The sequence below is a fragment of the Sphaerodactylus townsendi genome, linkage group LG05 (assembly GCF_021028975.2).
Source record: "Sphaerodactylus townsendi isolate TG3544 linkage group LG05, MPM_Stown_v2.3, whole genome shotgun sequence".
Lineage (NCBI taxonomy): Eukaryota > Metazoa > Chordata > Lepidosauria > Squamata > Sphaerodactylidae > Sphaerodactylus > Sphaerodactylus townsendi.
The window spans coordinates 39215136-39229075 of NC_059429.1; the positions used below are offsets into that span (position 1 = coordinate 39215136).

The following is a 13940-nucleotide window of genomic DNA, read 5'->3' on the forward strand; positions in this document are numbered from 1 at the left end:
GCCCCACCCATCCCATTCTAATACAGCCCAACAGGATGTTGGTACTGGGATATCATAGGCTTCTGTCATCCAGCCACAAACACATGCTCCTCAGACTTCTGTTGATAACTGCTTATCCTTCTTATAGGACAGGAGGGGATATTTGATGCTGGTGGGAAAAAGGCCTAAACACCTTTCTTCTAGCAGTAGGGATTTCTCCTTTTATTTTGCCTAGGTGTATCAGTATGCAAGACGACCACACAGGCTTGCTGAAAGGAGAGCTGGAACGTTATTTCTCTAGTTAGGTCTAACAAATTAATTGTAGAAAAATAATGACTGCTTTTTCAGGTTCAAGATGAAGAACAAATTTTAGAAAGCAAGTTAAAGAACTGTGTAAAAGAAAAGGAAAAGTTGCAGGCACAATGTGATACCTATAGAAGCGAGCTTGAAGACATGGAAGAACGAATAAGGTAAAATATCTGTGTTCTAATGTAGAAAATTGTTCTGAGATTATTTTTACAGTTCTGAAATGTGGATTATTAACTCCTGTGACCCTGCTTGGTTGATTCATATTATAGTGTGACCAGTTCCATGCAGATTGGCCTTCTGCTGTTCAGTCATTTGTAATATGATTGCTTTTTAGGCATACAAAGTTATTAATGGCCTCACAAAAAAGTCAATCAGGAACAATGATGGAACAATCAGATGACTGGCTTTTTTCTACAGCAGTCAGATTTAAAATGTGTTAATTTTGTCCACAGCTTATTGTTTTTGCTGCTGTATCCATTTGAGTATTGAATAAATGTACTTCCAAAGTCCTTTCAGTTTTTGTGCTAGTATTTAACTCTCCTGATTTGATGAAATAGCTTATGAAAGTATTGTTTATATTGTGTGATTTTAAAAACATGTCTATTCTTGGACAAGGAAGGTTGGGTAAAAGCTGGCATGTTCTTGAGCCTGTTATCTCTCAATGCATAATCAAGTTGGTCAGAGCAAAACCAAGAGCTAGAATGATAACACTGCAACCCTAAGCAGAGTTGTGCCCTTCTAAATATTTTGATGTCAGTGATCTTAGAAGGGTGCTACTCTGTTTAGGACTATGTTGTTAATAAAGTAGTAAGCTACTATTGTGTAGATTCCTTGTCACGACTACTTATTGAGGGATTAGTAAGATGTGATGCTTTGCTGTGAGCTTTTATTTTTATTCATACTTCTTTAGAAAGTTAGTCGAAGAGAATTGTTTTGCAAAAGAGAACCTAAAAAGTGTTGAAGCCAAAGCCTGTGAACTTGAATCACTCCTAGCACATTCCAAGAAGAAGATCCTGCTGCAGGAAAGTCGACTTCAGGAGGAAAATGCAGTAACTGAAGCAAAAAATACATTAATGAAAGAAAACGCTGACTTAAAAGTTTTTATCACACAGCAAAAGGATCATCTAAAGTTATGTCATCAAGAAATTGACAATTTAAAAACGGAAAAGAGTATTTTAGAAAATGCTGCAGTCCAGCCTTACCCAAGTTCCCCTAAAGAGGTATTGTAGCTTCTATAAAATATTTGCACACTTGGCAGATTAAATGTACCGTATATACTCATGTATAAGCCGACCCGTGTATTAGCCGAGGCACCTAATTTTACTGCCCAAACCTGGGAAAACTTATTGACTTGGGTATAAGCCGAGGGTTGGTAGCCAGCAGGCAGAGGGAGCTCCTTATTTGGGCAGTGACATCAGCGGGAGTCACTGCCGAAATAAGGAGCTCCCTCTGCCTGCTGGCTAGCTGGGCTTTGTCAAACCCAGCCGGCAGGCAGAGGGAGTTCCTTATTTGGGCAGTGACTCCCCCTGATGTCACTGCCCAAATAAGGAGCTCCCTCTGCGGGGTTTGAGGAAGCCCAGCCAGGCAGGGTGCCTCAGGGTTCCCCCTTCACCCTCAACAAGCAGCTTCCCAGTGGCAGGGAGGTTGTCCCGGCCCCGCCCCAGCCTCCTTGTGATGTATAGAAAATAGTGACTTGCGTATAAGCCGAGGGGGCTTTTCTCAGCCTTTAAACAGGGCTGAAAAACTCGGCTTATACGCGAGTGTATCCTGTACAATGTATTGACAATAACTGTGTAACTTGCACTCTGGGCCAAAACAAACTGAACAGAAATCTCTTTATACCTTCAATGGAGCTTGCACTAGTTCTCAGTCAATGCTGCCTTTAGGAACCAGTTTCAAGCAGTATAAAATTATTTTTTTAAACTATCATTACAATATTACAAAAACGGAGCTAACGCTGGTTGATTTAACAAGAACTTACGGTAATTAACACTCAGTCTTGACTCTTCACTTATTTCTATTATCCATTTTAATTTAAAAGTGAGGCACAATTGTACAAGTCTATTGTCATAGTTCATTCCTTCCTCAAAAATTGAAGAACTATATCCATATGTCAGAAAAATACACTTTTTACTATAACTGTCTCTTAGTTGAAGAGGTTCTGACAATTTTGATGGTCTTGCAGTGCCCCAGACTTCTTGACTCTAAAATTTGATTTTGGGGTGTTTACTACTTTTCCAGTTTTTTGCTAGTTGCAATTCTGCAGATGTAATCATGTCAAGAATCATCCTTATATATAGACTTTTCGACTGTAACTTGTCCCAGTAGTACTGGTTTGCAGTTAAAAGGGCTGATAATCTCTGCAATATGACAAATTTCTGTATGAATCTTAGACCAGAACGATTTTACCACTTGATGTTGCCAAAACATAAGATTGGCTTTTTTTCTCCACATTTGTACCATGTATATTGGTTTGTGTGATGCATCTCATTTAATTTATGTGAGGTTAAATACCTATTTTAGATGACCTTGTTAAAAAAACTCTCTTACACATATTGCTGTAGCAGCAGAAGAGGAGAAAATGGCTTGCCATTATTTTACAGTAATGACTTTACTGTAGGGGTGAGCCCGCGAACTCAGCAGAACCGTAGAAAGAGCGCCTGGAATGCCGGTGCCAGCTACGGCCTTCTGGGCGCACATGCTCCCCCCAGCCCCCGCTCCCCCGTGAGTCATGGGTCATGAACTGCCTGACTCGCGGTCACCAGGTGTCCCATACAAAGGGACAAAAGGGCCCTTGCCCTCAGGTGAGGATTAGACCCAGACGCGGATGCTTCCTCCTGCACGTAGCAGCCCGATGAGATCATGCATCACATGATGATCTCCCGCTCTCCCGACCTCCCGCTCTCCGCCTGTCCGACCCCTTTACACGCCCCTAGTGAAACCCTAATAAAAGGTGCAAGGGACGAGCACACAGCAGAGTTGCCAGGATCACGGGATCCAGCTTCCTGTTGCTGGCTCTCTCCACCAGATGATATCTCCAGCGTCCTCGTCTCTTCCTTGCGACCTGCGGGCACGACTTCAAGCTGGTGCGAAACCGGGAATCTCCAACCTCCGCCCAGCTTAAAATTAGCCTGGGAAAGGGCCCTCGGTACCGACTGTCCGGCTGGATCGGCGCATCCACCGGACCACGGCTCACGGTACCGACCGTCCACTGGATCGGCGCATCCTCGGACCAGCGTTCTAGGACACTCTCTCGTCTGACGAACCACCGGTAAGTATGGGGAGCTTGCAAAAGCACGGCTTATGACAAGCATGTTAGCGAGCTGAAAGCGCTAACGAAAAGCGGCAGAGTCCCAGTAAAGAGAAGGGTTCTGCACGAATTGGTTGGGAGATTGATAGGCAATGTCCATGGTACCCAGAGAGGGGACATTCAGTCTTAAGGACTGGGAAAACATCGGGCGAGCTCTGCACAGAGAGCCTCGTGGCGCCCGATGTCGCTGCTACTGGCGTGGAGGCAATGTTATGTAGCCATCAGCCTGCAGGTCCATGGTTTCTCTGCCATGGATCTCCCTCGCTTCGATCTTTCACCTACAATTTCAACCCGAGATTTTCTCTATCCACTAAACAGGGCGCCTGTCCTCCTCCCGTTCACTTGCTTCCTTGCCTCATTCAAACTCTCCCGCTCGCACTCATTGGCCCTGCCGCCTCCTCCTTTCGCTCCAGCCTTCTGCTCCGCTTCCCCTCCCTTTCGAAGTCACCACACCTCCGTCCAGCGCCCGCGTAATGGCGAGTTTCAAAACTCTAGCAGGCGTATTAACCCACGATCTGCGGAGGAAGGAAACCCTGACGGAAGATGATGCCGACCTCCTCGCTATATGTGCCCGTCCACTTCACCCGACCATGTAGGGGAAGATGGCGTCATCCAGCGAGTTGTCAAGTATCGCCCATAGGGATTTCGCGTCCTCACCGAGCTCCGCAAAGGCAATACGGGACATGGGAATTACCAGCCTATGTGAGGAGAGGCATGTTGGAGGCAGTCATCGCGGAATCCACGTAATGGTTCCGGAGGACTGGAAAACCACTTTCCACATGCTCTTGAACCCTGCGCAATATGTTGTCTGGGAAAGCGAGTACCGCCAGCAATTCATAAGCAGAGGAGCAGCCTCTGGCGGTGTCTACACTGCTGCGCTGCTTTATGGCTGCGAAGCTTTCGCCCTTCCCAATGTGCAGATCATCCTGCGGAGAATACCCTTCTGGTCACCTCTGATTTAAGCCTACAAGAAGGCGTTTCTGAAAGATGCCCACTACGGACAGCCAACTCAAAGCTTCTCCAGCGTCCAGCAGAAGCCTCAGGGCCCTATGCTGAATTCCTGAACAGGCTCCAGGAGGCCCTGCAGAGACTGGAGTCGAAACTGACGGCGTAGCCCAGCCGCGAGCTCCTCATGCGCCTTGCCAAGGAGAGCGCCTCCGCCCGAGTGCGCAGAAGCGATCACAGGCTTAAGGAAGAACCCGAACTGGCGATATGCTTAAGGCTTGCCAGGATATAGGATCTTCCGCCCATCAGGCCAGTCTCTAGCAGCACTCTCCACCGCCTGGGGACAGCCCCAAGGCGAGTGCTTCAACAGCGGCAAGCTGGGACACTTCGGAGAGTTAGCCAGGTGTAGCCCAGGCTTACAACCCTGGCGGAGGAGGTCCTCCCAGAGGCGAAGGCCCCGGAAGCCCAAGACCGGAATGCCCCCCCAGTGTCGGAGGGCTTTCACTGGAGAAGCGAGTGCCACGTCGGGGAAACTTCGCGCAGAGCCTCTCCTAGCCCAGGACCAAGGAGGAGAATGCTGAGCCGACCCCAGGGCCGAGGCCGAGCCCAAACCACCTCCTCCCCAGTGGTATCTCTCTGCGCCTGCACCCAACCTCTTTCCCTCAAGTTCCCCATAGAGATCCCTCGTTGCTCCGACCCAGTACAGCGACCCCATTCCCTCGGAGGCCCGCCGGATTAGTCTTGCCCCAAAGCCTCCGCCCGGCTGAGCAGGGGTTGTTTATGCGTTCAGGGGTCATTGACTCCACACACCAGGGAGCCATTCACATTCAGGTGTGGAACCAAACATCCGCTTAGGAATTGCCCAGCGGGATCAGCTCGCGCACAGCTGATCCTCCTGCCTATGGCAGCTGCCTGCGCCCGATTCAATAAAGGCCACGAGCTCAAGTAGCCATCAAGGCGCAGCTGACACCACCCGTGGCGGCGGTGGAGGCGCCATCGGTAGCTCCGCCCATTACCTGGAGCTTCGCCATAGAGGGTGTCCGTTCAAAGGGGCTTGTGGACACCCGGCAGCGTAACCGTCATCAGAGCAGCGAGTGGCCTGATCAGTGGCTAACAGAGGCTTGCCGGCGCATTTTGGGGGGGTGGGGGAAAGCAAGCAGCGAGGCGGAGCATCCGCCCATCCGCGGTCTGCAGCCGGGGCTCGGCGACAACTCACAGTCCGCCCCATCGTCTTGGACATCCACGTTAGCATTGGGGAAGGGATCTCATGAGTCAGGTCAAGGCGACCTTAGTCTGGGATGGATAAACCTCCCACTACCTTTCCCTCCCCACACCAAGACCGCCATTTGAATGAGGTGATGGCGGCTGCCCAGAAGAAGAACAGCCAGCAGCCCGGTCACATTGGGATCTCCACCTCCCAACCCGACTGTGTTCCTAGTCTCAGCCCTAGACCTCCTGCTCAAGAAGCTCTTTTCTTTTCTCTCCCTTTTTCTGAATTTTTCCAACCAGCAAAGGCGGGAGGGCCAATTGGCTGACTGGCCCTCCCTGGATTAAAATCTGGGCCGTCCTGGTACGCCAACTGCCAGGACAGGCCCCAGGTTAAAGGGGCTGCAGCCATCAAATTCACTCACAAACCTGCTTGGGTTATGGCTGCCTAAGCGCCCAACGCAACTTTATCAATACCAGCGTTGAGCGCCAGGCGTAGCGAGCTTAAGCCCTTAAGGAGTGGTTTTGGTGGTGCATTATTCCCAAGATACTCAGGTGTGGTCCCAGTCTCTGGCGCTAGGTTTGTCTTAACAGCCGTGGTCATGGTAAGTACATCCACCCCAAGATGGAACCTCCTCCAACCTTTTGTCCCAAACACCAGCGCCCAAGTGTGTGATTGTCCTCTGTTTTCTGATGCATCCCCTTCTCTGGCGGCTCCCAAAGTTCCCTTTGTCCTGCAAATTAAAGTATGCATACCCACAATTCCTTGGCGGTCCTTTCGCCCCTCCCGGGGGCCTCGGACCCTAAACTGGCGCATTTTGATGGCGTTTTTTGAAGCCAACTTTCCATAGGAATTGCCTGCCTTAAATTGCCTCCTGTCCATGTCCAAACAAATTAAAGAGGGAATAGGTGGCCCCTGACTACATCAGCAGTGCCACTCACTATAATCACTTACTTAAACCTTACTTAAAGCTTAAACCTGCCCCATGGAGAGCGCCGGGCAATCAGAGCCTCTCCCACCGTCCAGGTCCACTACCACCAGCACCAAGACCGAGCTTGGGGACCGGCCCCTCATAACCTGGGAAGGGGGGTATGCTTCAATCCTTCTCCCTACAGGTCCCCTGTGGATTCCAGCTTCGCCATGTCCGGCCAGCCCATGGAGTGGCACCAGAGGAAACCAACCCCATCCCAGAGATGGAAGCGGATCTCCCTGGAGGACCCTGCCCCGTGGCCTCGACAGAGCCGCCGCCAGCGCCAGAAGCGGTCCGAGGGACCGGATGACCTGGGGGGGACATCAAGGCAGCGACCAGCCAGGCTTCGAGAGTTGCTGCAACAGCTGGCGGCTGCCGAGACACCCAAGGATCTGCAATGGCTGCCATCTTTGCGGTTATTACTGCAAATTCGCAGTCCGCGATCATCTGCTTGCTTTGTTGCCTCCTGCGGTGGCGCTTCGGTCACCCCCTCTTGGGTCTTAATCAAGCCAACATCTGGGGCGCTTGGCTGCAGCTGCCAGCGTCTCGTCCTTCTGCTTGGGCCAATATCTGGGGTGGGGGTTTGCTGAGCTCCTGCCTGCTTCCCGTCTGCAAAGCCCCTGGAGACTTCCTTGGGGAGTCTGGCCTGAGCCCCTTCATGAATGCCTTGTTTATCAGGTACTCTATGGCGCCCGACTGGGGACCCGGTGCGTCCAAACCCTCCCGCTGGTGCTCTCTCCCTCATCACCAAAACCGTCGCCAACCCGAGTCCAACACTTGTGCCCGCATCATCGATGTCGCTTGGGAGCACAAAGCGGTCGAAACCCCTTCACCGTGGGACATTCCCCGTGTATGGGAACATCCTGCTCCCCAAAGGTTGGTTCTGGACTTGCGGAAGAGAACCTTCAACTACATCCCTTTCGTCTTTCTGCCGGGACTCTTTGCTGCCTTAGCCGCCTCACTATCGTTTTGGCACAGGCTCCGCCCTGGGAGCCCAAAGCGCCCGCCGTCGCTTCACCCTCCCTCTCGACCGGGCTGCGGGCGGCGGTTGCCCTCTCGAGGCAGAATCGTCTCCCTCGCATAGCCTCCCTTGTGGGAGTCCCGGACTTCGCTTCCTACAACACTAAGACTATTGGCCGTTTGGCCTGCGCCCTTCGCGAAATCCATTAATCCCACCTCGGTTGCTCTGGATGCTCTGGCCTCCGAGCAGCAGGAGCCGTCGAAGTGACCCTAGATAATCGATGCGCTATAGATTACTTGTTGTTGTTGCATCACCAAGGCTGTGAGAATGTAAATAATATGTGTTGTTTTAATCTCTCTGATAATTCCCATTTGATTCATATGAAAGTCGTGAATTACTTGCGATATTGTGTCTAATCTGAAGTACAATGTGTTGCCTCACTGGTGGTCACCCTTTGGAGCTGGCTGCCAGGAGGATGGTTAAGTTCTGTTGTACAATTCTTCATTGGTTTGATTGTATCCCTTGTTTATTTGGAGTCCTGCCTTGTTCAATGTACATCTGTTTTTGCCTGTAGCGTTTGTAAGACACCCTTTGACTTTGCCCTACGTCGCAACCAGGTTCTCATGTTGCACAAACAGCTCAGCCAGCTCGAGCGAGTTCCTGGGGAGGCAAGCGTCCCCCTAAATTGCCCCAACTAATTCAGCTTCCTTCCTAAAACGTTAAAAACAGGGAGATGTAGGGGTGAGCCCTTGAATTAACAGAACCGTGAAAAGCCTGGAATGCGGTGCCAGCTAAACCTTCTGGGCGCTTCACCGCTCCCCAGCCCAGCTCCCGTGAGTCATGGGTCATGAACTGCCTGACTCGCGGTCACCAGGTGTCCCATACAAAGGGACAAAAGGGCCCTTGCCCTCAGGAGAGGATTAGACCCAGACGCGGATGCTTCCTCCTGCACGTAGCAGCCCGATGAGATCATGCATCACATGATGATCTCCCGTTCTCCCGCTCTCCGACCTCCGGCTCTCCGCCTGTCGAGCCCTTTACGCCCTAGTGAAACCCTAATAAAAGGTGCAAGGGACGAGCACACGGCAGAGTTGCCAGGATCACGGGATCCCGCGCTTCCTGTTGCTGGCTCTCTCCACCAGATGATATCTCCGCGTCTCGTCTCTTCCTTGTGACCTCGCGGGCACGACTTCACTTTACCAATTATATGTTGCCATTTCTGTGCAAAATGACATGTCAGTATTTCCAAAACTTGAGATAAGTGGCCATAAGCAGTCATGCAGAGGGTGGGGGCTGGGGGCGAGGGTGCTGGATCAGATGACCCTGGAGATCCCATCCAACTCTATGTTACTATGATTCTATGATGGCTATATGGCTGACATGAGTCTTTTCTGTACCTTCTTACTGACCCTTCTGTACTTTCCTGATATTCCCATTAAGGGTTACATCCAATAGTCTAGTGTTTTAACCCAATCTAATCATGGCTACATGATTTTAAAGTGTTCATGAAATACAAAGGACTATAATAATAAACCACCTAGGTTTAAAATCCTTTTAAAAAATATCCAAATATCAGTTACTTCTAAAAGATGCCCAGATAATTATTAGATTACTTCTGTATGAACTCTCCTTATAACTTTTATTTCAGAACCATACCATAAAATATAAGGCAGTAGAATTCTTGATTTGACTTAAACCAACTTTGTCTTGACTTGCATGCCCTAGCAGACAGGAGAGAAAGATTAATTTAAAAAGAGCAGTTCTGTTTAAAGCAAATCATTGTTTTCTTCCAGAGTGAGGCATAAAGGCCTCAGAACAGGAGAAGCCACCTGATTGGTTGTGGCATCCTGTATTGTGATTGGCCTAATGGCTAATTGATGCAAAGAGGAGGAGGTTAACTCTATGACAGAACATTTGGAAAGTCTTTTTTTCTTTAGAGTTCCTGGTGTTAAAAATTATTGTGTCTTAATGGGTAACATCTCTGAGGAGAGTAGAAATTAGAAATATCATGATGCAGAGGCCATTTGGAGGGATTATATGCACATAGTGTTTCTTTCTTTCTTTCTTTCTTTCTTTCTTTCTTTCTTTCTTTCTTTCTTTCTTTCTTTCTTTCTTTCTTTCTTTCTTTCTTTCTTTCTTTCTTTCTTTCTTTCTTTCTTTCTTTCTTTCTTTCGTTTTTTTTAGCTACATCAGATCTTGTATACCAATTGTATGCTGCTTTTGAATTCCATTATTGAATAGCAATTTGCAGTAGGATGGGGAGGAGGGGCTGGTGTTCCAAAAAAGATTCTTTGTTTGCATGAACCTTTTATTTCATTTTTAACCTACAGTTTGACTCAGATCATGGTGAACGTCATTCTAGAGGAGCATCATGTGCAACTTGCTTTGATATAAGTAGATCCCTAATAGAAGAACTAAGGTATTTTTTAAACCATTGTACGTTATTTAATTCACTTTGAACGACAAAGAAACATCTTTATTACCCAGTTTTTTCCCTGCAGACTAAAACTACAAATGAAAGATACAGAGATTCAGAAAATTATGGCCAATAAAATAGCTCAAGACTTCTTTGATGAAAGTGAAGAATACATTGGGTTGCATACCCAGGAAACTGAACCGGTAAAAGTGACTGGAGATCCCACAGGTACAGAAGTTGAAATGTAGCATAGCTTAAATTAATTGCAAAGATATGTAAAAAGAACATGGGTATCAATGCCAACTGTTGTTTAAAAAGATACCATTACACAGCTGTCATTGCTAAGTTTGTAATCAGTAAGTTCAGATATTTGTTCTTCTTTTTTTATGAAGTGAGAAAATTCCAGCAATTGGAACTGATCAATAAAAAGTTTGAAAAAGAAAGGCAGAAATTAATGAGACATCTAAAAGAGCTGCATACCAAGCTGGAAAAATATGAAGAAGAGAATTCTTCTTTGAAGACTGACATGGCACAGCGAACCAGTCAATTTCAAACAATACAGGAAGAACTGTTGGAGAAAGCCGCAAAATCTAATGGCATGGAGCGAGAGGTAAGTGGAACTCAGGAAGCCTGTGTTCCCAGGAGCTAACTGGTTTAATTACTAATTGCATGAATATAGCTTCTGAAAGGCCACACAAGTACTTTTTAAACCAGCTGTCAATCAATCAGCTGTGAAGTACCTGTTTGACTGATCCCACTCCTATAGCAGCAAGCCATATGTCAGTAAGTGAGATGAGCAAATGGACAAGCAGCCCTTCAGTGCAGCATCAAAGGATACCTCTGTAATTCCAAAAACCTGTCCAGTATAAATTTTACTTTTTTGCAATTATTCATTCAACAATCCAGGTCCTTTTTTTTTTTTTGCAGTGGATTGATATTACTTAGGTTGGCTGTCCCACCCATCCGTAACTTACTTAGACCTTATAGCTGAGCAATGCGATGCCCAAAGTGTATTTGAGCCTTTGATGCTTAGTTCCAAGAGCTCTAAACTATTAAATTAGACTGCGTCTTGTCTTCCATATAATGGTGGGTGGGGCAGGAAGAAATAATCAGTGCTGTAAGTAGGACAGCTGTCTTTTAGGTTGGGGTAGACCAGGGGTCTGCAACCTGTGTCTCTTCAGATGTTCATGGACTACAAATCCCATCAGCCCCAGCGCCTGCATGGCCAATTGGTTGCAGACCCCTGGGGTAGACTTACCAGTTGCAGAGGGAGGCCAACGCAGTAATGTCACTTCCAGAAGTGATGTCCTCACATCACTGGTATCTTGGAAGACATTCCAGTATCTGAGCAACAACTCTTTAGTAGAAGCTGTTTTTATTGTGTGGTTTTCCCAAATACTAGAGCAGTGGTGGCGAACCTTTTTGAGACCAAGTGCCCAAATTGCAACACAACCCCCACTAATTTATCCCAAAGTGCCAACCCAGCAATTTAACCTGAATGCTGAGGTTTTTGTTTAAAAAAAAACGGTTGGCTCCCTCTTCCTCTGCCCCACCTGCTCGAGCAGGGGCCAGCCTGCTGTAGCCTCCAGCAAGTCCCGTGCGCACTGCTCTGTGCCTCTCTAGCATCTCTGCCTCCTCTGCGCTGCCCCCCCCCCACCCGGGCAGCAGCCACCTGGAGCACAGGCACCAGGCCCGCCAGCCGAGTCCTCCCTGCTCACCTCAATACGCGCACGTAGTTCACAGTGGCCCAAGCCAGCCTAGATGTGTGTGTGTGCGAGGATGATTTTCTGCCCCCCACATGACGAACTCTGTGTGCGTGTGCTCCGAGTGCCACCTCTGGCACCCGTGCCATAGGTTCGCCATCACTGTACTAGAGTATCTCCAGTCACGTCAGCAGCATGGTGACATCATTGCATCAACAGTGACCAGGCTGAGGCCTAAGTTCCCTGCTGGCTGGCTGATTGGCTCGTAGGAGGGGGGCCCAAAGCAGGGGATGCCTCACCTCTGGCGGGGCCTGGCAACTTTACTGTCTGCTCATTATTTTAGATAACAAGAAATCAGTGTTAAATGATGGCATTACTGGAAGAAGGAAGAGGGATTGAAAATGTTTGCCACTCCCCTCCCCTTTTTATAGAAGGGTGTGCTGGCCCTCATGCTTGCTATTTGCTTTCAACAAATAAGTTGAACATTTGTGAACAAGAAAAGCTATGTAACTTACTGACATCATAAGCATTATCCGGTGTTCTAGTGATTTCTTGCAGCCACATTCAACAGGGGAGGGGGGGGGCTGCTTTATTCATTCAATAAATGTCCTTATTTTTGTCTCCTGGAATCAAATTATATACATAATATTTTTACAGGCAGCAAGGAAATCTTCTAAGATTTCAGCTCTTGAAAAACAGTTGGAAGAAAAGACAGTTGCATATACAACTGCTGCCTCCAAAAATGCTGAGCTGGAACAGGACCTAATGGTAAAATTCTTGCTATCTGTTTAAACATCTGGGGTGGAGGGAGCTATGTTCCTAGTTATCATGTTAACCTAGATACTTAAACAAATTTTGGCATTTTAAACAGTTGTCTCTTACGTTTTTGCATATAACTTGGTACAAATAAATCTGTGTTACAAAGAGCAGCATTTTATTTGTCTTCTTTCAGCTTCTAGATATGGTGGAAATTGAATTGAGAGAATACATAGCATGAAGATCCATACTTTTTTCTGTCAGATGTCAGTGTATACATATCAAACATGTTCTTATTTCCTAGGGACTACATTCCCAGCTTCATGATTTGGAAAGATGCATTGCTGAGGAACGTGAGCAGTTCATTAAAACACTAGAAAAAACAAAGCTAATTCATCTTGAGCAACACAAAGAAATGGAAAATCAGATTGAATTAGTAAGACTGTCTTGCACTGTATTGTTTCTGCTATGAATATTAACATTGATTATTTTTGGTTTAGTAATCCATTGTTATTTATTAAGTTTACCGTATTGTAATGGTTTTCTGTATAAAGGAAGCCATGTTGGCTGAGAGTTGAGTGGTACAAATGACTTAAATATGCAGTTGTGCAGTCCTAATTCCAGTATTAAGGAAAAATAACAGAGTGCTTATCAATTGTGCACTCGTTACTTCTTGTGGTTTTTAAAATTAATTTTTAATTATTAATTTTGTATGCCTGAAAAAGCACTGCAAGGGAGCATGAGAAATGGGTAATAGAAGGGTTAGTAGTGAACAGTGATTACTGCCCGGGGGGCGGGGGGCACATTTTGGGTCGTATCAGGAGAGAGATGCAAGGCAGTCATGGGAGGAAAAAATCCTTTTGCCCACAGAAATATTGCACTACATCCCAGCCAGTACTTGAAAGGTTGGTCAGCTACCATTCATCTCTCCTCTCGTTCTGAGAAGAATCCTAATAAAATTAGATTCCCAAATAGAACTTTGCCTCTCTTTAAAGTATTGAACACTAGATTTAAGGAAAGGTCTGCTAGCACTGATTCTTGGTCAGGAAAATTCACTTTGTTTTAGCGTGTGCACTCCAAAAAATTGGTATTTTTCAGATTCAAGTTTAATAGATCCATTTTTTTTGCTTTTGGAAAAGCTGAACTGCCATACTGATGTATGGGTTTTTCCATGGTTTGTTTTTTTTCCAAACAAAGAAATATGTTTGGGTTGATTAAACCCTATGGCAAATTTTTGGGGGCTCTAGGAGGGGCAGTTTTTTAAGGTAGAGCTACCAAAGGTAGAGTGCAGCTTCAGGTAACCCTCCTTGGAAGAACCCCCATGTTTGGTAATTATTTTGTTTGGGAGTCCAATTTTATGGGCCCCCAGAGAGGGTGACCTCAT

At 47.1% G+C, this 13940-nt stretch overlaps 1 protein-coding gene across 5 annotated transcripts in view; it reads left to right on the plus strand.

Annotated features, from left to right (window-relative positions):
* The window catches only part of CCDC18 (coiled-coil domain containing 18), a 50782-nt gene that overhangs the window by 9391 nt on the left and 27451 nt on the right, over positions 1 to 13940 (plus strand). For all 5 annotated transcript variants that reach the window (XM_048496414.1, XM_048496417.1, XM_048496418.1 and 2 more), the window contains 7 exons: positions 328 to 449; positions 1199 to 1508; positions 10012 to 10100; positions 10183 to 10325; positions 10490 to 10707; positions 12458 to 12568; positions 12861 to 12992. In XM_048496414.1, the coding sequence (XP_048352371.1) occupies positions 328 to 449; positions 1199 to 1508; positions 10012 to 10100; positions 10183 to 10325; positions 10490 to 10707; positions 12458 to 12568; positions 12861 to 12992 (1125 nt within the window). The remainder of the gene's footprint in view (positions 1 to 327; positions 450 to 1198; positions 1509 to 10011; positions 10101 to 10182; positions 10326 to 10489; positions 10708 to 12457; positions 12569 to 12860; positions 12993 to 13940) is intronic.